Source organism: Photinus pyralis, unplaced genomic scaffold, assembly GCF_008802855.1.
Source record: "Photinus pyralis isolate 1611_PpyrPB1 unplaced genomic scaffold, Ppyr1.3 Ppyr1.4_LG7, whole genome shotgun sequence".
NCBI classification, from domain to species: Eukaryota; Metazoa; Arthropoda; class Insecta; order Coleoptera; family Lampyridae; genus Photinus; species Photinus pyralis.
In genome coordinates, this window is record NW_022170738.1 from 16,782,287 (window position 1) to 16,803,853 (window position 21,567).

Here is a 21,567-nt window from a genome sequence, read left to right on the forward strand (position 1 = left end):
TCGTACCTACTATGTATTTGTATACCTAATCGCACAGAGTGCACGTAACATCCTTGAATGTGGATATGCCGCTTTAAGTTGTGCTTACAGACTTTGGAAATAATAATATGCGTTTAGACGACGATTTCTTAAATTATCCTAATTATTGGTTGCCTGATCCGTAGCCTACCGATAGAACTAGCCGTGACACTCATCCCCACTATTGCGTTGACGTCACAACTGACGGCGGCCGTCATATCGACTTTTAATGTAATTAATTCCAAGTAGTTTAATGTTGTACACTTAAATTAACTGTATTCGAACAGAATAAGTAAGAAAATGCCAAATACGTGCTGCGTCCCTGGTTGCAAAAGCAATTATAGTTCAAGAGACAAGGTTCCTTACGGTTTTTCGTTTTCCGAAAAATGAAGACATCAAAAAAAGTGGTTAAGATGTATTCACCGGGACAATTTTGAAATTACTAGTTACCCCAGGGTTTATATAAAGCATTTCTCCGACATTTTCATTATTCGGGTAGACAAGATGACTAGATAAGACGATACAGTATTAACAGTTCCACGAGACCAGATTAAACTTGCCCAAGACACGTATCCCACCATTTTTGAAAATCAGTCATCATATATGAAAAGGATGTAAATGATGAGTTACGGCAACTACAAATGACCGAAAATCTGTAGTCTCTAAGTGGTCCAGGGGCCGAGATCTCGATGGAACACACAGATAGGCAGACGAGGGAACAACGAGCACCAAAGCCGCTTTACATTAGGCAATTTTAGTGCAATGCAAGAGCAATGCAAGTTAGAGATACGTTACTGCGCATGTTCATACGCAATTCAGGTGCAAGAAAAATAAATAGAGAAAGTTCTATTTCACTTGCAAGTTTGGCGCAAGTTCTAGTAACTTTTCTATTAATTTTGTCAATACCACAATTTATTTGGTTTCGCGTGTGTTATTTTGTGTGTTTTTTTTAATAGCAAGCGCCACCACATAACAAGCTGTAGCCAGCTTAATTTCCTTTTGTTTGCTCATACCTAATGGTCAATTTTATTAAGTTTCAAGAATAACCTTCTGTGTAAACAAACTGAAAAGTTTCAATTTTTGAAAAATATGTTGTCAGTACTGCAACACTTTTCTGAACTTGCACAAAAGTTGCAACATAATTGCATAAATGTAAAACCGTAATAAGCAATGCAAGGCAATTTTAGATTGCATAGCACAAGCCTTGCATTGCACTAACATTGCCTAATGTAAAGCGGCTTTTACCTCAACTTCGTTGTGTTACACTAAAAAAGGCAGATGTGTGTATTAGAATGTTTAAATTTTATTTGTTTTCAGCTCGGTTTTCAGTGAGTATTTGTTGTTGATGTACGTATTTAATAAAATTTTTGCATAATAACACGTGTCTATAATTAGGAAACAACATATAACAATCCTGCGGCTCAAAATAAGTAATTACTTAATGTTTTCGCGTTAAATGAGTACGCACGCGAATCAAATTGCATTTAAACACATAGTATCGCGTTGCAGTGGCCCATCTCCAGTTGTGACGTCACTAAATCAATGTCACGGCTAGATCTATCGGTAGGCTACGCCTGATCACACCAAAAATGCTTAAAAATAATGTGATAGGATGTGACGTTTTAAACTATCCTTGCTCATTCAGGTGCAATTATATTGATTGTAAATGAAATTTTTCCGTGTGTTTACTTTTACAGTCAAAAAACTACATTATTTATTTCTTGTGGTTGTGGCTAAGGACGTTAAAAATACCTTACCGTCTTTGTTTTTGTCACAGATTATAATCCGTATTTTTGACCAATTGTAAATAAACAAAATGGCAGTTATATCCCACTAATAGTAACTGCAATGTGCTGCCACCAGAGGTCTCAATGTTAAGCTGGATCGCGAATAGAACCATGAAGAAATTACAATATTTAAAAATGATGTTCTAATTGCATTTCGCACTGATGGCGATGGGTACGTCCACCAGAACCAAACGCTTTGCGCTTTGATATTGTTTGCCATTTTTGTAGGGCAAAATTGGAATAAGTTACGAACAAAATAGTTATCGGCTACGTCTCGTGATTTTAACGTACGCGTTTCATTACGATGTTCATAAACGAACTTGTATCATTAATAACTATTTTGTTCGTGGTACATACTTGTAACTTATTCCAATTTTGCCCTACAAAAATGGCGATCGCTTGCAAACAGTAGACAATTAGCAATGCGTTCTGTTTCTGATGTAAATAGCGTCATTTGCAAGCAGTTAGTTCTGATGAACGCACCCACTGTGTCGGCGCCTATGGTGCCCGTGCTCGCTACACCAATCACTGCTACAGCTACAAGGTCTTATCGATTATTCAAAAACGTAAACGCAGTAAAGTAAATACGGAGGTGATCTAATGTTTTTGATTTTCTCTTCTTTCTTTAAGCTGCAACTCGTGCAACGACAACCAACACAGAACAGTCGCATTGTGAATATGTAAAAAAAATAAAGAGAAAATGGCCAAACAATCGCAAGTAAAATCAAAACGTAAACTTTTAAACCCCATTTTTCATTTGCAAACTGATGAAGAAGATGATAATCAATTATCGAATGGCATGATTAAAATTGTGCGAAGAACTGGTCAATTAAACCTTTCAGGTCGTAGTTTAGCTACAGGTAGTTCCACGACTTTTTCACTGCGAAATTTAAACACTGTTAATTTCAGTTCCGAATCGCATGTTTACAATGTACGAAACGGAAGTCGAAAACGAGGTAGACTTGAGTAAACCATCAGAAGAGCCTTGGTGGAGTTTTAGTCCTTTGATTTACTTGGACCTGAGTTCAAATGTTTTACAGAAATTGCCGTCTGCCATTAAGATGTTCGAGGATTTGACTGTGCTTAACGTAAGATTTGCACATTGTAGACGAGATTCATGCTTTCAATGCTTGCTTTGTGTGCACATCTTATCTGAGACCGTTAATATGTGACCTTTAAACTTGGACCACTTGATGTTTTCAGGAAAGCAAACAGTTGTCAATGCAATTGGTGGGAGAAGCTTTTCAATTTGTTATTTCGACAATGCTTAAGGTGGTTAATTCATAATCAAAGTTGGCTATTACTCGTTTGTTCTTCACGCTCTGCCTAACCATTTGAGGTTTTATTTTATGTAGGTATAATACGCAAGTAGATTAGAAGATTTGCTCATGTGAAACTGCATAACCATGAAGGTCACTGCTGATTAATTGTTAGATTAAAGTAGCTTATGTTTTAACAAGGTAACAAATGACATACTGAAGTGTATATTGGACAAACATGTGCAGTTCAGATTTGGTTATTGAATATTAATTAGGGCCTCAGGTCAATATACAAAAAAGGTGACCCAGTGCCTCTCCATCAATAACTTTTTTGAAAGAAAATCCCAATGAAGGTCTTGGTTAAGGCCACTTAGGAGAACATCATTGACATTTGACATATAGAAATGGACTGCATGTGAGCAAGAGGGAAAATCTAAGAGGCAATCTCTCTCTTTATCACGTTTGTGTTGTCAATCAGTGGTGTTCTCATAGGGTCACCACGCCGTATACTCTCAAGGATTTTTTAGACATATGGCATATACTCTCAATCAAGGCGCCACTGGACATGATAATTGTACATCAAGCGAATTGTAGGTCGTATGTTATCAATAAACACTTTTTTTTACCAATTTAGAGCGCTGAAATTGCGTTTTTAGTACCTATCAAATTTTTATAAATTTGTCAGGGGATAGACCGGCTAAACTGAGTACACTCTCAAAGAAATTGATGGGAACATCACTGTATGCGACCAACAGAAGCGCGATAGAGAGAGAGCTTGTCTGTTCCTCTTAGTTTTCCTCTCTCGCTCACCTGCACTATTGGCGCTTAGCATTGGCATGCGCAGTCTATGGTTTAATGAGACCACACATGCTTAATGCACCATATTTTCTGTGAGAGCATAGTCAGTACCGTTAAATGGAGTATACAGGGTGATTCAAATGCATGGTTCACCATTGGGATCTCCGTAACGGTGAGAGATACAGTGTCGGTTAAATGGAGACAAAGTTGCCCAGTTTTGTGACTCAAAAACGGATTTGAAAATTTTTGAAAAATATTTGAAAATGAGATCAATTAAAAACTAAAAATGTCCAATTTTGTTTTCATTTTCGTTATGGTAGGAAATGGACAGTTCCCGTTGGCGCCTTCATTTAGAATTTCTATATTTCTTATAGACGCCATATTGGATTTTTACGAAATGATCTGGATTTGCGATGGTTCGGCGGGTGACGATTCTTGACTTTAGGTGTTAAGGACAATCTCTTATTGAGTGCTGTGCAGACTGACAGGCGTAATATCGGCGAACTTGTGAGTTCTGAATCCGATTTCCCCATTTTACGGCAGTCACGTGCAAAGTGGCCTAATTTGCACTGTAACATTGGACACTGGTTTCAATGTCTTTTGGTGGCAATGGATTGTTTCTTCATAAAAACGCACTTTGCGTCGTAACTTTGGTATTGTTCTCCGCGTATTTAGGTATAGGTAGATACGTATTTAAAATTCTTGACAGATTTCAATTTAATGGCTCATTTGTTTCGCTTAAGTTCTTAAAGCTCAAGTTCCAATCGTGGTTGTAGTATTGGTAGAGCCGAACACACGTCACCTTTAGTATAGCGAAGGATATAGTCAATAGAAATCAAAAGCGATCCCTACTAATTGATTGATGAATGGTTTCGGCTAACTGGTTGTGCACTACTTCTAAATTAATTAAAATTTTGTTAAATGAGTAACTATACAAGGTCGAACATGTACCAGTTCTAGGTCGCTCGCCACCTGGTGGTGATCTTGGAAAGTAGGTCGAGGTAAACCTCAAAAGGCAAGATTTAGTTATGGTATTATCATTAAATGGGGTGTAAAATGACATTTACAAGGTCAACGACCAACATTTTGCGGTGTCAAATTACATGGTCGAAGTCATCCAAGGCCAATGGCCTCAATTGTTGTGGTGCCAAATTACTTTTAGAAGGTCAAGGGCACAATTTTTGTGTTGTCAAATTATAATTTCAGGGCCATTCAAGGACAATGAACCCATTTTTTTGGTGTCAAATTACCTTTTCAGGTGTTAAAATCCTTATTTTTACTTATAGGTGGTGAAATGGTATTCTTTGCAGCTATTAATTTTTATTTCTGAGGTCAAATTTGTAGTTTGTGTCGTTTCCTAGTGGTGTTTTTTTGTGCAATTTTTCTGTGGTCATATTTTTTGTGATTTTTCTATTTTCTGGGGTGAAACTTAATTTCTTTGCATTTTTTGACCAGTATTCAATTTTTTATTGTCAAATTTAACTTTTGGCCAGTTCTTAGGGAATCTGTCTTTATCATAGGTCGTGGGCTTGAACTGCTGTAAAGCTTGCTTATAAACTTAATTTAGAGATGTCGGTGCAATGCACAACAAGTTTGTTGCCCAAGAAGTGCATTTGGTATCATTTTGTTGATCACATGAATTTTGATCTAGAAGACTCCTCAGTCCTTATTTTTATTGTGTTTGTTTAGGAAACGTGGAAACCGATGTCCAAAAAATGAATCTATTGTGTTCAATTTTTTGGCGTTAAATTTTATCTTTCGTTAGTGTTCGTTATTTGATGTCAAATTTTTAATTAATTTAATTTAATTAATTTTTTTGATTTTCTTTTTTTCATATGAAATTTAATTTTTTGATGTCGACCGTTTTTTCTCCTTTCCGATGTCAAATTAGGTACATATTATTTTTCGGAATTTTTTTAGCAGTTTCGTGTCAAATCTCACTTTTTTCGTATTTTTAGTGTCAGTTTTTGTAAAACTTTTTATAGAATCTGAAAGAGCACACGCGAAAATAAGGTGGTTAGAATTAAAATCTATCTTTGTTACTATCTGTACTGCAGAAGCATGATAACGTTCTGTGGCTATCGAGTAGTTGAGCCACGTAAAGAGAATGTGTTTCAAAACTTTCCGTTTCTAGGAAAAGATGCGCTTTAAAATTTTAGATAATTATAGATATTAAAACTTGTCCTGAGGATCCAACGTATCTTTCATTGTAATCATATACGTTTCAGTAGTGTATATTGGCATGGCAAGTGCTCGTACAACACATTTCGTTCAAATTTTGATGAGACCTATTCAACACAACAGTTTTCCTCAATTGCCATTAAATTTACTGTATATGCGAGACCATATCCATTTTACAAGAAAATTTCGTGGTCTATTTCATTTGTAATGTAACTTAAATTACAAGGTTTTGCACACTTTTAGTTGTCTTTCACACATTTATTAATTATTAGAGAATTGCCTAATGCTTTTGAAACGTATTTGTGAAATATTTTGAGACATTAAATCCACGCATGGTAATAGTTAAGCATGCATATTACTAGTGCTATATCATTTTTGCTTAAATTAATCACCCATTTTGTGTAGATTATAGAATTCTTTTTCGTCGCTTAGCTTTGCGCAAACATTATCTCTTTGCTTTGTTATTTATTGCAATGTTGTAGTAGATTAATAACATTTTAGTTACAAGACAATTGCCTAAAGGAGTTGCCTGTCGAAATTGGTAATCTAATAAAATTAACAAAATTGAATCTATGTCGCAATAAACTTACCGCCTTGCCTAAAGAACTATATAAATTAATTGAACTGAAACAATTATTTATTGCTCATAACAATCTGGAAGTATTAACAGATGACTTAGGAGACTTAATCATGTTAGAGCAGCTGGTAATACGTGTATAATCCTACAATTAAGCATTAACTGTAAATGTTATAGGATTTATCTTATAATAATTTAACCAATTTACCTCCAGGTCTAGGATTTTTAGCAAGACTCGTTGAAATAAATGTGTCTTATAATAAACTTGTAGATCTCCCACCTGAGATTACCGGCTTGAGAGGTAAGGACACCATCAAGGTATTGATTTTGAAGCTGTTTTACAGTTTTAACGAAACTCGACGTGACCAATAATAATTTAAAGTTGTTGCCCAATTTTTGTGATATGCGACGATTACAATTACTTCATGCGCAACACAACGACATTGAAGAACTGCCCGATTTTACAGGCTGCGAAGGGTTACAGCAATTGCATCTTGGCAATAATTTTGTTAAAGTAAGCATCGGATGAGAAACTGACTGATACGTTCGTAATTTGCAGATAATAGACGTCGACTTCTGCGAAAATATGACTCATTTGAAAATTTTAGACTTTAGAGATAACAAAATTGATAATCTTCCACACGAAATCGCAATGTGTCAAAATTTAATTCGACTGGATTTAACTAACAACGCTTTGGAAACGTGAGTGAGTACTTGATTAGATTGACGAGTATACGGCAATTCGGTTGTAGTCTTCCTAACAGTTTGAGTCTACTCCCACACTTGCAGAATTTACAAGTGGAGGGAAATAAATTGAAGCAAATTCGAAGTGATGTCATTAAAGGAGGTACAGCGCGCATACTGAAACATTTACGCGAAAAATTTGATGAGGAAAGTAATTCGCCCGATTACCAATTGAAAGAAAACTACCCCTCGTTGAATATCTATACATTTCCAGACCGGTGCGTAGTGCTGTCGTATTAGTTATTAATTAACCCAAATGTGTAGGTATGTGATGAGCCATTGTCGCAGTCTTTCTCTAGGGATGCAAGACTTAAATGCGATTCCTCAAAAAGTGTTTGAGGACGCCAAAACTGCCGAAGTGACTGTTGTTGATTTGTGCAAAAATAAGTTTGCCACTGTTCCTGAAGGGTAAATCTGCATGTGTGCAAGACTATGTTGCGATTTCTAGTTTCAGATTACAACTCATCGCGAGTCAACTGACCGAGTTAAACTTAAGCTCTAATTTATTGAAGGCAATTCCCGAATTCATTGCTGACTGTTCTAAACTACAGTATTTGGATGTTAGCAAAAATATGTTAAGTGAATTGCCTTGTGACTTGGGCTGTCTGAAATGGATGCGCGAGGTTGTCATCGCTAATAATAGGTATGAGTGTACGATAATCTGATCCGCTTTTTTAAATCGGTCTAGATTCGGGAGAATTCCGGAATGTGTTTACGAGATGGAAGGATTGGAAATTCTTAACGCTTCAGATAACCAAATATTAGAAGTTAATGTTGACGGACTGTCGAAGCTAAAAAAGTTGGCAGTTCTGCAACTTGCCAATAATAGCATAAACTTCGTTCCACCCGAGCTTGGTAATTTAAAACAATTACGGTAAGGAAATTATACATATTTTTATCTGAGACGCAACTTAAACAACCTCTTTCTAATCGTGGCCATTAAAAAAAACTGTGCTATTGGCAGCGTTTAACTGTATTGTCGAAAACAAGTGTTACAGATACATCTGATGCTAGTAGCAACGCGTCAAGCTTTACTTATACCTAATCAGATTATTTATTTGAGTCTCGGATAAAACGTTAAGCACTGTTAAGAACCACTAATAACTTGCTTTTACAGCTCTCTGGAGTTGACGGGTAATTCGTTCCGTCAGCCTCGTTATTCGGTTTTGGAACAAGGTACTGAATCAATTCTTGCCTACCTTCGGGATCGAATACCGCAATAAATTTACCCACACCACACCCTACAGTATTGATGCTAGTCTTAAGAGCAGCCATAATTTTAAACTAAAGATGTTAGTTTTAAGCATAAATGTATATTATCAAAGTATGTATTTTTATAAAGTAAGTGTATAACAAATTAACAAAACACAGTACAAAAGTTGTTGCCATCACTGTTAGTTGTATAGCTTTATTCTTTAAGTGTTTTTCGTTTATTTACGTATGTATTGTTTATATGTAAATTGTTACATAAAATTGCAAAATATATAAACATTTCATTGGCATTATGACTTACAACCCCTTAGTAGGTATCACATTTTGACTGACACAGATTACTCTCACTCAAAATTAGATAGGGAATTGAATTATATATTTAAGAACAATTAGCAGTAGGTACTGGCTGCTTCGCTTTTGATTGTAAGAGTTGACGAGAAAAGCGATGAAAAAATCTGTACCCTGTAAGTGAATGCGGATCTAATTTTGAAATTCCCACTCGATGACTCAACATTACGTAATCCTCGGATAAGCGACAATATCATTGGAGGTGTTAGGCTGGTTGTCCACTGGAAGCAAATACAAGCGGCAAATCCCAAATATTGTGTTTTAATGTAACCTCTTCCACTGAAAGTAAGTTTGAGCGGGCAAATTTCATAAACAGTTTACCGTGCTCCGAGTAGTGTCACTACGCCGAAGGAGAGTTACTTTAAATTCCGAATAAAACGAAATTGCGATAAAAAAAACTGTTCGCACAGTCCAATAATATTCAAGTTTATTTTGGTGCCGCTAAAGCACTCGGTGTGAAAAGTTTACTAAAGAAATTTCCTAAACACCAAACAAACTTTCAAGAACAACCCTTTAAAATCGACATTATGCCAATTCTCCTTTTGTCAACCAAATTTGTACTGACCAGGATAATTAACAACCGAAACATGTGTTTCAACATCGATTACAAAATTCCGAAGATAATCATGTCGTCGGGTTTAAGAATGCATCAAATTGAAATCAGCGGGTAACTACCCCTTTGAGTCAACCACGTTAACTGTAAAAATCGCAGAGTTACACATCGAAAAAGAAGCACAGGAAACAAGGTTAGTTATTATAAAAATTGTATGATTTAGATTTTTGTTAATTTAAATTGACAGCTTTACGAACCGATAGAAAAAGATACAATTTTGATCTATTACTGTTAAATTTAAACTTTAAATGAGAGATCATAAAGTTGTTGAAAATGATGTAACATTATTGCTTTGTCTCTTTGTATTATCAAAAGAAACCCCTGAATTTGTGACCAGTTTTGTCACACTTTTTGTTTTGTATTTCATTTAAAATCATTATAAAAGGACTAAATTCAGAGGTCATTCATGATTTAACGTATCACCGTAAAACAAAATTGTATTGAGTTTAAAGTGTAAATTAATACCGTTTCAATTCCAAATTATTGAGCGATTTAGCATTAGTAAAAGAAATGGCCACCTCACCTTAGAATTCAAGTATTCAAATCGATGCCAGGTAGAATGTTAGCCTTTAAACCATTCAATGACATCTCATGAAGTTATGCTAAATGCTTACTATGGTTACTTCCACTCAGTAATGAGCTACGCCATAATTGCATGGGGACATTCTTCTGGGGTTAAACGGATTTTTGCTATACAAAGACGTGCGATTAGGATACTCACTAATTTAGGCTACAGAAGTTGTTGTAGGTGTAAGTTTGTTGAACATGGTATTTTAACCCTTCCCAGCTGGTACATTCTACATTGTATATTATTCATAAAAGAAAACATTGCTGATTACCAGTTTTCATATAACATACATGAATACTCCACTAGGTGTAGAGACAATATTAGCTCAAAATCTATTCGACTTACAACATCTCGGAACTGTAGTAACTATTACGGGATAAAATGTTATAATAAGTTACCCTCAAATCTGCGTCTTTTATCTTTCAATAAATTAAAAAATGAGGTAAGTAAATACCTTAAATTACACCCTTTTTATTCTGTCGATGAATTTTTAAGTGCGGAATGGCACCTGTAACTATTACTACTTTTTTTCTTTTGTAGTACATGTTTTTGTTTTGTTTCTTTAGTGTTCGTTTTATCTACGCTACTTGACGAATCTGATATAGTCGCAGCACTATCATAGAGTATTTACATTATTATTATTATTATTATCGGTGTTTCTTGTGAGAACTCAGGTCTAGCCTGGTTAACTAATCGCACGGATTAAAATCAAGTAACGATTAGTGTCTGTGTCTGTGTCTGGTGAAGTTATGTAGGGTCCTTAAAAAAAAAAAAAAAAAAAAAAAAAATTATTATTATTGTATATACAGGGTCACTGATAAGTTTGGAAACGGTCGATTATCGGAGAAAATATACAAGATATCAAAAAAAGTTTTGGGGTTCTTCAATGTCAATCACACACGTACATTGGACATCTAGGGATAATGTAATTCGTACTTACCAACATACCTATTGATGGGCACAATAGCCAACGCTATCAGGAAAGAGGAAAAAAAAAAAAAAAATCATTATAATAATTCCTGTAATTTTATTAAATGGAGTTTATTGTGTAAGTGTTTCTTTGGCTTTGCGTTTGGGTTGAATACGAGTGGGTTGTAATAACGTGGTGTGTTTCTGTGAAGAAGGAGTTTTGTGTTTTTTAATTGTATTTATGGTGTTTCTTTGTTCCTGAGGTCGTATTTGTGAGGTTGCTTGGGTTTTTGGTGGAGATATTGCAGTATTTTGTGAGCCTGTGGTGCTGTTAAGGTTTTTGCGCTTCGGTTGTATACGAGTGGGTTGTTTCTGAGAAGAAGGAGTATTGTGTTTTTTAACTGTGCTAGGGCGTGTAACTTTATTGGATGGACCTGTCTTTGTAGTACATGTTGCGTTACTTGTGTTTATGGTGTTTCTTTGTTCTTGAGGTTGTATTTGTGAGGTTGCTTGGGTTATTGATGGAGATATTACAGTATTTTGTGAGCTAGTAGTGCTGTATAGGTTTTTGCGTTTGGGTTGAATACGAGTGGGTTGTGATAACGTGGTGTGCTTCGGTGAAGAAGGAGTTATGTGTTTTTTAATTGTGCTAGGGCGTGTAACTTTATTGGGTGGACCTGTCTTTGTAGTGCATGTTGCGTTACTTGTATTTATGATGTTTCTTTGTTCTTGAGGTTGTATTTGTGAAGTTGCTTGGGTTTTTGGTGGAGATATTTTAGTATGTTGTGAGCCTGTAGTTCTGTTAAGGTTTTTGCGTTGCGGTTGAATACGAGTGGGTTGTGAAAATGTGGTGTGTTTCTGTGAAGAAGGAGTTATGTGTTTTTTAACTGTGCTAGGGCGTGTAATTTTATTGGGTGGACCTGTCTTTGTAGTGCATGTTGCGTTAGTTGTATTTATGGTGTTTCTTTGTTTTTGAGGTTGTATTTGAGAGGTTGCTTGGGTTTTTGCTGGAGATATTTTAGTATGTTGTGAGCCTGTAGTTCTGTTAAGGTTTTTGCGTTTCGGTTGAATACGAGTGGGTTGTGAAAATGTGGTGTGTTTCTGTGAAGAAGGAGTTTTGTGTTTTTTAAATGTGCTAGGGCGTGTAACTTTATTGGATGGACCTGTCTTTGTAGTGCATGTTGCGTTACTTGTATTTATGGTGTTTCTTTGTTCTTGAAGTTGTATTTCTGTTGTTGCATGGGTTATTGGTGGAGACATTACAGTATTTTGTGAGCCTGTAGTGCTGTTAAGGTTGTTGCGTTTGGGTTGAGTACGAGTGGGTTGTGTTTGTGATAACGTGGTGTGTTTCTGAGAAGAAAGAGTATTGTGTTTTTTAGCTGTGCTAGGCCGTGTGGGTGAGGGCGTCTTTGTAGTGCGTGTTGCGTTACTTGTATTTATTGCGTTTGTTTGTTCAGGAAGTTGTGTTTGTGTGGTTGGTTGAGTTAAGTTTGGAAATATTACAGTATGTTGTGTGTCATGTTGTGAGTCTAAAGTGCTGTTTAGGCTTTTGCGTTTGGGTTGAATACTAATGGGTGGTGATAATGTGGTTTGCTTCAGAGGTGAATCTCTGATTGTAGTATATGTTGTATCATTTGTTGTACTTGTTTGTTCGGTAAGTTGTATTTGTGTGTTTGTTTGGGTTAGAGGTGGAGATATTACAGTATGTTGTGTACCGTGTTGTGAGCGAGTACTGTTGTTTACATGTATACGTTGTGGATCATTTCTGTATGTAGTATCTTGTGTTATGTTTAGAAATTTACGAACAATATGGCATGTGTTGATAATGACTGCTTTTTGTAAATGTTTGTATGTGTTTTTGTCTAAACCTAATAGTTGTAAATTGTAGTGTATTGTCTTTGGTATAACTCCAGTAGCACTAAGAATAATGGGAACTATAACAGTAGATTTCATTCTCCATTGCGTCTTAAGCTCGATATTATTATTATTATTATTATTACATTCCATAGAAAAGCAATGTAATCAAGGAGATGCATTCTTAAACGTCTGTCCGTGTTTCGTTTTTTTCAATATACTTATTATTTCCGTTGTTGTAATTGTGCTGGATACTTAGTACAAGATTCAAAGAACCCCTTTTGCAGTAAACATTTCAGCTAAAGGAGGTATCTTAAGCAAAACGAGAAAGTGAAAGGTAAAGTAAATAGAGAACCGACAGGGCGACAGAGCTAGTCGCCGCGCCGGCACAATTAACTTTATTTTTTTATATTTTTATGATACAGTTTTCTGGTTGCAATTTCACCTTTAAGAAAAAAGCAAGGTAAAATCAATATAATAATAATAATATAATAATAAAGTTTATTTGAGCCTTGAATTAAAACAAATTAAAACATAAGAATATAGAATAAAGCAAGAAAAAAGAAAAAGTAGCTCAAAACAAGTTAAAAAGTAATCGTAAACGATTTACATAAAGCGCATTTCCACTTGCATTCATTTCCCATTTGTAAGATGCAACTTCTGTTAAAATCGTAAAAATCCGGCCACAAATATGAAAGATAGCGTTGCACATGGGCAATCCATTTTTGACGTGCTACTTCAATTTCAGTTTATGAGAAGAATTTCATTTCAATGCTTTTCTAAATAAGAAAGTTGGAACTGCGCATGCGCAAACCTAAATTTTAAAACTAATGTTAGATTTTCCTTTATCCCAAGTGCCTATGTATCAAATTCGTTAAATTCTTCCATAAATAAAAAAGTTGGCACTGCGCATGCGCAAAACCAAATTTTGAAATTGGCGTTTGATTTTCCTTTATCCCAAGTGCCTATGTATCAAATTTCGTTTAAATTCTTCCATAAATAAAAAAGTTGGCACTGCGCATGCGCAAAACCAAATTTTGAAATTGGCGTTTGATTTTCCTTTTTTCCAAGTGCCTATGTATCAAATTTCATTCAAATACTTTTATAAGTAAAAAAGTTTGCAATTCGGTTTATAAATGGTCGAGATGCGGAAAGGGCACTGTGAATTTTGAATCGATTCGATTCAACTTTTGGCATTGCGTATTATATGGCTAAAGCTATGCCCATATTGAATTTCATGCAATTCAGTTCATAACTAACGGAGATGTAAAAGCGATCGAACATTTCTAAACAAAGTTATCGTTCACACGGACAGATAGATGGACAGACAGACAAAGGAACAGACGGACAGACCAACCGGCAGGCGACAGATAGCAATGCAAAATTTTAAACGATCTCTAGGATCGTTAATAAACTGCAAAAGTGAAAAATTATGGAACATGTAAAAACGGTTTTTTGTTTTTTTTACAATAACTTTTTTTGTAAGCGGTACAAAAAAAATTCCTTCCTTGGTACAAGACTCGACACCATAACGAACCAAATAGCGGAAAAAGTTGAACAATAGCTCTTAAGATAAAGAACTAGTACCGTCGCAAAACGAGCGGACGGACGGACGGACAAAGTGGCCACAATAGCGCATTTTTTTTTATTTTTGTGGAAATGCGCTAAAAAGGAATGAATTCGGCAATTCCGTTTTCAATTCACCCTTTAAAAACCAAAAAGAGAAAAAAATCGCCTTACAAAACTAAATATTATTGCTTAGATAAAGTTCTTTTGTCGATTTTGAAAACTGTAAATTCATGTTAAGTTTATCCAACCTACAATTTAACAGGGACGGTGCCACATAAGCGAAAGTGTATGTGTATTTGTACCGAAAGACCGGTAGGTACAGTGCACAGCAAATTTCTCTCCATGTTCGTTATCTGGTCAAGGAAGTTTTTTTTGCATTTTCAAAAACTAATTTAATTTGAGATTAGTGATTTTTAATGTTCAAAAAACCCCAGATACCAAACTTCGTCGAAATCAGAATTTTTTTTCACCACTTTGTTTAGGGTCACTCCCAAACGAAACAAGTTGGGCACTTTTTTTACATACTTAACACCCTGTATAATCAGCCCACAATTTTTATGACGCCTTGTATTTGACGGTAAACACTAATTATAAAACTGTGATTGAGATTTCATTGTGCACTGTCATGTTTCGTCCTCCATTGACTTTTAATCTCTCCGAGGGGAAAAGTGACACCTATTATTCCCTTAAATGTAAGACTAAGACGTTGATTTGGCCCACAGAATACAAAAAAAATATATATTCAAATCCCACATTTGCAAAGTTAATTGAAGTATAATTGGCTTGGCTCCATATATTGGTACGCAGATTCAAAGGCAATTAGATATACAGCGGAGATTGATTTTCATTCATTTATGTGTGCTGCTAAAGTTACTACTGCCTATAGGTACATACATATATATACGTTACAATTTGTAATATTGAAATCATGTGTATTGTGTATGCAGATTACATTTGTAATATGGATAATTGAATTGAAGTTCCGCAATTGATAATAGGTTATTGATTGTATATATTTAGAACTTCTCTATGCTATGCAATACGAATTAACAGAACATCGGACATTGTGGGCCAACAAGTCGTGACCATGCGATATACCAAATCACAAAATTCTTAATTCATCAAAACGTGACAAATAAATTTAAAATGTTGCATTAAGATTATGATGGTTGATGGTTCCTGCTTAGAGAAGGAAAGATCATAGTCTAAGGGTTCCTATATGTGTTAACTAATGTTTGATTTGTATATAGGGTCGCTGATAAGTTGACTATCGGGGAAAATAAAATATACAAGGTATCAGTTTTATACAAAAGATTTGAGGTTCTTTAATGTCTACTAAGCAGTAATAATATTAATTATACACGGTTGGTCATTAAAGCATGGCAGACTAATATTGCATTTTTTTAATATAGAACACCCAGTATATTACTCGATATTACAATTTTTCTCTTTTGAGCATAATTTGTACCCAAATGCAATCATTTCCTAGTTATCGAGTTTTGAAAATAAAACATATTTCGATATCTCGTATATTTTCGCCGTAAATCTTCCGTTTCCAGACTTATCAGCGACCCTGTATAATGGAACCTTTTTTACTCTATAAATAACAAAAAAAATCAAGAAATCACAATAAAACTTGAATAAAAAGTGTTTCAACAGAAGAACTGTCATCAACGAACAACTAAAACTACAAATCTTGGATTTTATAAGTAAAAGTGAGCTTACGAGGTCTGACAGGCCTCTCTTATAACTATAGGGTTTGATTTTGCTCATTTCCAAACCTTCATAACAATCCAACTCAATTTTACAATTTCTCAAGTAGGGCGATAATCAGCCCTGTGATGTACCACAAACGTTAAACTTAAACTTAAAGTGCAGGTTATCTATACATCAAAACGTTATTTTACCCATACTAAATAACGCAAAGTACCTAACGTTTTTTGGCAGACCTCCACGTTAAGTTTAACGTTTCTGATACATAACACGGCTAATTACCTAATCTATGGCTATTCAAGTAGGTATATTTGCGGCAACTCTAGGTTTGTCCTAACTCAAATGCACCGTGCGTTCTAGAATGTTATGGTAGCTGTGCTTTTCTTCAAGAATGAATGCAGGATTGTTGGTTGCTCATAAATTCGTATAGTTTGACATCAACTGCCAGTATATGTCACGCCCGAATAAAAACACAACGCGAACAATTGTTTTGAAAAAAAAAAGATTTTAAATTGTAAAAACACACAGCAATGCTAAAAGTACGCAAATTAAAACTGAAAGATGTCGTGTAATAATTTTTGCAATTATGAGTCATACGTTTTCACCCAAAGGCCAAAACTATCAAACACATGACATGGGCAGAACAATTACAATGGACACCCATAGTTTAAAGTAAGCCATGTATTGTTTAGAAAAATTTGGTATGATATTTCGCTTACGTGATATTGTAACGGGAGCCCGTTGACGGATTCTATTTGATTGAAAGTTTACTTTTTTTTTTAAATTTTATATTGATATTTCGTGCCATTTACCTGTGTGGGGTAGGGAAAAAGTAATGCTACCGCAGAACGCAACGGTACTTCTAGTATGGTCCGAAATCTTTTCGATTTTGTAAATATATTAACCGTGTAGGGACTGGAAAGAATAACTCTACCGCAGGGGGCTTTGCGAGTAGTAGGAGGTGATTGAACAACAGCAAGTTAGCTGCAACCCTAGCGCTGGAAGTTGAAGGGTGGAGGGTGTTTGTGATTTGGTGCTACTTAATAATAATCAAGAAAAATTCACTGGAGGATTCACTAATTACGTTGTAACGGTCCTAATAGTTACAGGCTTCCCTTGGCCTATTGGTAACCCAAGGACCTCCAAAAATCTCCCTTTCCTAAACCTCCTTTTGTTCACCCATACAAACTGTATGGTTGGTTGCCTATGGTTCAGGTTCACCGGGAGTTATGCTGAGTAGCTCTACAGCCGGAGATATCAGGTCCCCACTTTTAATAAACTAAACCTTGTTATAATACAAGAAAATATAATTAAACAAATAATATGTACACGAGATAAATATTTACAAAATAACTAAACTAAATAAACTGGTTGAACGCGACCCAAGTAGAATTTGTCAAACGGGTCCGTTGACATTCCTTGGTCGTTTTGTTTATCTACAATTTAATCGGGTTAACCTTCAATATAAACAACCGGCAGGTAGTTTCAAAGACAATTAATGATATGATTTAACTTTACACGGGATCAATACAAATCAAGTAAGTTACGTTATAAGACCAACTAAAACTTTATCGGGGGTATATTACAGGAAGGCTGGTTCCGGGCGAGCGCGAATTTACATTCGCAGCGTCTACCGAAATTTTACAACAGGTATATTTTAATTCACTGACGGTAACTGGGGGTAACTGGGAAAGAGCACGATCCTACAATCGCAGACTCTAATTCAGGGACAGGTAATTTCAATTAATGGCACTGCTATACAGCCACGTTTAATTCAGGGACGGTAACTGGGGTTTGAGACACGGTCCTACAACCGTCATCTCTAATTCAGGGACAGGTAACTGGTGAGATTCACGTACGGTAACGGGGAAAGAGCAAGGTCCTACAACCGCCGACTCTTAATTCAGGGACAGGTAACGGGTGAGGGTGAGATTGAGAGCGGTGTTACAACCGCCACTCCGGGAATGGGACTGTGGTGCTTAGGACCAGGGCAAAGATATAAGACCTCAGACCCAAGACCTACTTTCTGGTTTGGTTTCTACTTTTATATCGTTTGGAAGGAAGTGGGAATGTAATGGTGATGGTAATGTTACTGGTGGGAATGTCAAGCATGACGTCTCCCAAACTACCGCCCTCTCCTGATAGAAATTTAGATTAATTTCAGATTCCTACAGGAGTCAAATTACAAATTAATCTTATTAAATTTCACATCATTACAACGTAATTATGCACCTATCCCAAATACATGCAGAATCGAATATTATAGGGACGGTTTCGTTCATATTTACTAGGTACATTAACCTTTTAAGGACGGCCGACGGCTTTATACGGCAATAGTAAATTTGTCTGACAGACTGTAGTCGGATATAGCCGACACCAGGTTCTACATTGCCTCTGCACTGGTGCCGTCTATATCCGACACTGTAGAAAAAGTGTTGGGCTCCACAGACGACTGACGCGTTATTCCGACACAAAAAATGGATGTTGTACCGCCGAGTGTCGGTTGAACCCGTCGTGTCGGATATATCCGACACTCGTCTGCTAGCTATATCATGGGTAGTACTGGCGTATAGGTTATGTTATGATGGCAGAAGACGGAATTGCCGGCCCTTCCAGGCCTAAAAGAAGCAAAGTACAGTTGAATAATTATTGTGGATTAGATCCTAAAGAAGCTGCTCACCTTCTGCAGCTTCTGAGTGATGAAAACAGTGACAATGAACTCGAAGAACCGTTTGCGGACAGTGGTAGTGAATATGAATTGGAAAGTGAATCGGAAGAATCAGCTGACGAGGAAAATATCATAGATGAAGACATCGTGGATGAAGCCAATGAAATACCTAATGATATTAGAGATGACGATGATTCCCAAGAAGGTAATCCAGGTGGTAATGAAACGGATCACAGTGACATCAACATTACATGGACAAAAAATAATTTCCAACCTATATTACATACATTCAACAGCAGTTACAGCGGAATACAGGGAGACGTCCTCAATCAAGCTTCTAAAGAGATTGATTATTTTTTCAATCTTATTACCGAGGATGTAACTGATCTGATAATTACTGAAACCAACCGGTATGCACGACAGCAAGATGAGAAAAAATGGAAGGATATAGACTTGCCTGAGCTGTCTATTTTTTTGGCTTTGACAATGCTAATGTCACGGAATAAAAAACTTGATATGAAGGAATATTGGTCAAAAGATCCGTTGCTAAATTCTCCAATATTTGGTAAGCAAATGCCCAGGGATAGGTATTTACAAATCAAGAGATGTCTGCATTTCGCAGACAATGAAAATGCGCCAACTAACAACCGTCTATACAAAATAGAGACGCTGCTACAAATGATCAAAAAGAGACTTGCAGATCTCTTCCATCCGTTCCAAGACCTTGTCATTGACGAGAGTATGGTTCTATTCAAAGGACGACTTAGTTTCAAACAATATATAAAGACCAAACGACATCGCTTTGGCATCAAACTTTATGTTCTGTGTGATTGTGAAACGGGGATAGTTCAGGACTTCGTGGTTTATATTGGACAGCAAACCAACATTCAGGTAAGAGACGTGAAGGGACTTGGTTCTTCTGGGTCAGTGGTCGCCGCTTTGATGGATCCGTACTTACACAAAGGACATTCGCTCTTCACAGACAATTATTATAGTAGTCCGATACTCTCTACTTATCTTCATGAAAATGAAACTAACTCAAGTGGCACTGTTCGAGCAAACAGGAAACACATGCCTGTCCTCAACTCAAAACTGAAGAAAGGAGATATTGATTGGAGATGCAGTGACAAAATTCTGGTGATGAAGTGGAAAGATCGAAGAGATGTCTCCATGATAACCACTATGCACGAAAATAAAATGGTCAATCTTGACAAAGTGGACAAGGTCACTGGAGAACCAGTCAAGAAGCCATTATGTGTGGTGGACTATAATGGGAAAATGGGAGCTGTTGACCGGTCTGACATGATGATAAGTAGCATAGAATGCATGCGTAAAAGCAATAAGTGGTACAAAAAGCTATTTTATCATGTCATGGACATTTGTATGCTGAATTCCCATGCGATGTATTCACTTATAAATCCAGAAAAGGTTCCTCTGGCTAAATTCCAACTGAACCTTATTCGACAGATTCTCGAGAAGTAAGTTTCTTGTTTTATAATAGCAAGTAATATTGATTATGTTTTACTTTTGCTACAGATATTCTGCGACCCCCATTGTCGCTCCACAGCATGTTCGTGGATTGGATGTGGCGAGGCTTACAGGGAGGCATTTTCCAGTTTTGGTGCCAGACACACCAAAAAGCAAAAACCCCTTGAGGAGATGTATAGTATGTTCGCAGACGAAACTTGCACCGAAAAAAAGGAAGGAGTCCAGATACATGTGCAAAGATTGCGATGTTGGTTTGTGTGTGGTGCCATGTTTCGCTACATATCATACAATGTCAAAGTTTTGAATTGGTTGTGCAATAAAAATTAATCTAAATGATTATTGTGGTGTTATATTGCTTATTTATTGTAATTTTTACGCAGAATAATTGATCCTGAATGAAAAAGATAAGTGTCGGATATACCCGTCAGCTGGCCACACGCCACGCTATATTTCGCCGTCTGGGGGTTGAGCACGTAAGAAATTCGTCAGTCCTTAAAGGGTTAAGCTTCTTACAAATTTTGCTTAACATTTGTGAAAAGAATTGAAATGTCAAATATACAGGGTGGTTCTTTTTAAAAAATGCAATTTTGGTGTGTCATCCTGTTTAATTAAGACTATTATTGCCTAGTAGACATTGAGGAACCCCAAAACTTTTGTATAACACATTTTTCGGTATCAATATATTTTCCCCGATAATCGACAGTTGCCAGAGCCCAGATTTATCAGCGACCCTCTCTAGTGACCGCTAAAATAGCATTACTGTTTCTATTCTGAGAAGGCCTTACTCTGTGTGTGGACATAAAACCGTGCTAAGTTATCAACGGCTCAATGCTCATGATAGAAAGAGAAAACCATAGCAAACTAGAACCAAAACAATTATTTAACGTTCGTGACGATCTAACCCACACAGACACTTAACAACCTAGCAACCAAACTCTCATAGTCTGCTGATATTAGCGTCAGCAATGGAGAAAAAAGATTAAAACAATGATACTTACGCATATCAACAAATTTATATCCTATTAAAAACGCTTGTTTGAAAGTTACCAAACCAAATAGATACGTATCCGTGCGCAATTAAGGTAACATAATTTGCACAAAAAAACTATAAATCTCACTAACCATTGTTCTCATTAAGCTTCAATAAATTACAGTAATTGTTATCTGAAGTTCGAGTAAATAAATTTTTAGTTCCCTATTCGAACCCATTTCCACGTGTCTGAACGACGTGAACCTTTTGACTCTTACACTGCACTATTGA

General features: G+C 36.1%; 2 protein-coding genes across 4 annotated transcripts; both read left to right on the plus strand.

The window, feature by feature from the left end:
- Positions 1-2,291: 2,291 nt before the first annotated feature.
- On the plus strand, positions 2,292-8,866 carry LOC116175821 (leucine-rich repeat-containing protein 40-like). 2 transcript variants are annotated; one of them, XM_031494131.1, is made up of 12 exons: positions 2,292-2,385; positions 2,436-2,665; positions 2,715-2,893; positions 6,545-6,748; positions 6,798-6,921; positions 6,965-7,134; positions 7,180-7,322; positions 7,373-7,582; positions 7,629-7,772; positions 7,819-8,007; positions 8,053-8,238; positions 8,482-8,866. In XM_031494131.1, the coding sequence occupies exons 2-12, from the start codon at positions 2,506-2,508 to the stop codon at positions 8,585-8,587; spliced, it is 1,815 nt and encodes a 604-aa protein (XP_031349991.1). In that variant the 5' UTR covers positions 2,292-2,385; positions 2,436-2,505; the 3' UTR covers positions 8,588-8,866. The 2 variants fall into 2 exon arrangements, with proteins under 2 accessions (XP_031349991.1, XP_031349989.1); XM_031494129.1 differs by lacking the exon at positions 2,292-2,385 and having other exon boundaries at positions 2,392-2,665.
- An 8,674-nt stretch (positions 8,867-17,540) lies between these two features.
- LOC116176361 (piggyBac transposable element-derived protein 4-like) lies at positions 17,541-20,643 on the plus strand. 2 transcript variants are annotated; one of them, XM_031494889.1, is made up of 4 exons: positions 17,541-17,688; positions 17,739-17,883; positions 17,929-20,296; positions 20,355-20,643. In XM_031494889.1, exons 3-4 carry the CDS (start codon positions 18,732-18,734, stop codon positions 20,608-20,610), a joined length of 1,821 nt encoding a protein of 606 aa, XP_031350749.1. In that variant the 5' UTR covers positions 17,541-17,688; positions 17,739-17,883; positions 17,929-18,731; the 3' UTR covers positions 20,611-20,643. The 2 variants fall into 2 exon arrangements, with proteins under 2 accessions (XP_031350749.1, XP_031350748.1); XM_031494888.1 differs by having other exon boundaries at positions 17,739-20,296.
- The last annotated feature ends 924 nt before the right edge of the window (positions 20,644-21,567 follow it).

Excerpts from the sequence above, each read along its gene's own strand:
- LOC116175821 (XM_031494131.1), top strand. The coding sequence starts at position 2,506 with ATGGCCAAACAATCGCAAGTAAAATCAAAACGTAAACTTTTAAACCCC. Across the intron at positions 7,583-7,628 it reads ATCTATACATTTCCAGACCG|GTATGTGATGAGCCATTGTC; the intron begins GTGCGTAGTGCT and ends CCAAATGTGTAG. Across the intron at positions 8,239-8,481 it reads GGTAATTTAAAACAATTACG|CTCTCTGGAGTTGACGGGTA; the intron begins GTAAGGAAATTA and ends TTGCTTTTACAG.
- LOC116176361 (XM_031494888.1), top strand. The coding sequence starts at position 18,732 with ATGATGGCAGAAGACGGAATTGCCGGCCCTTCCAGGCCTAAAAGAAGC. Across the intron at positions 20,297-20,354 it reads ATTCGACAGATTCTCGAGAA|ATATTCTGCGACCCCCATTG; the intron begins GTAAGTTTCTTG and ends CTTTTGCTACAG.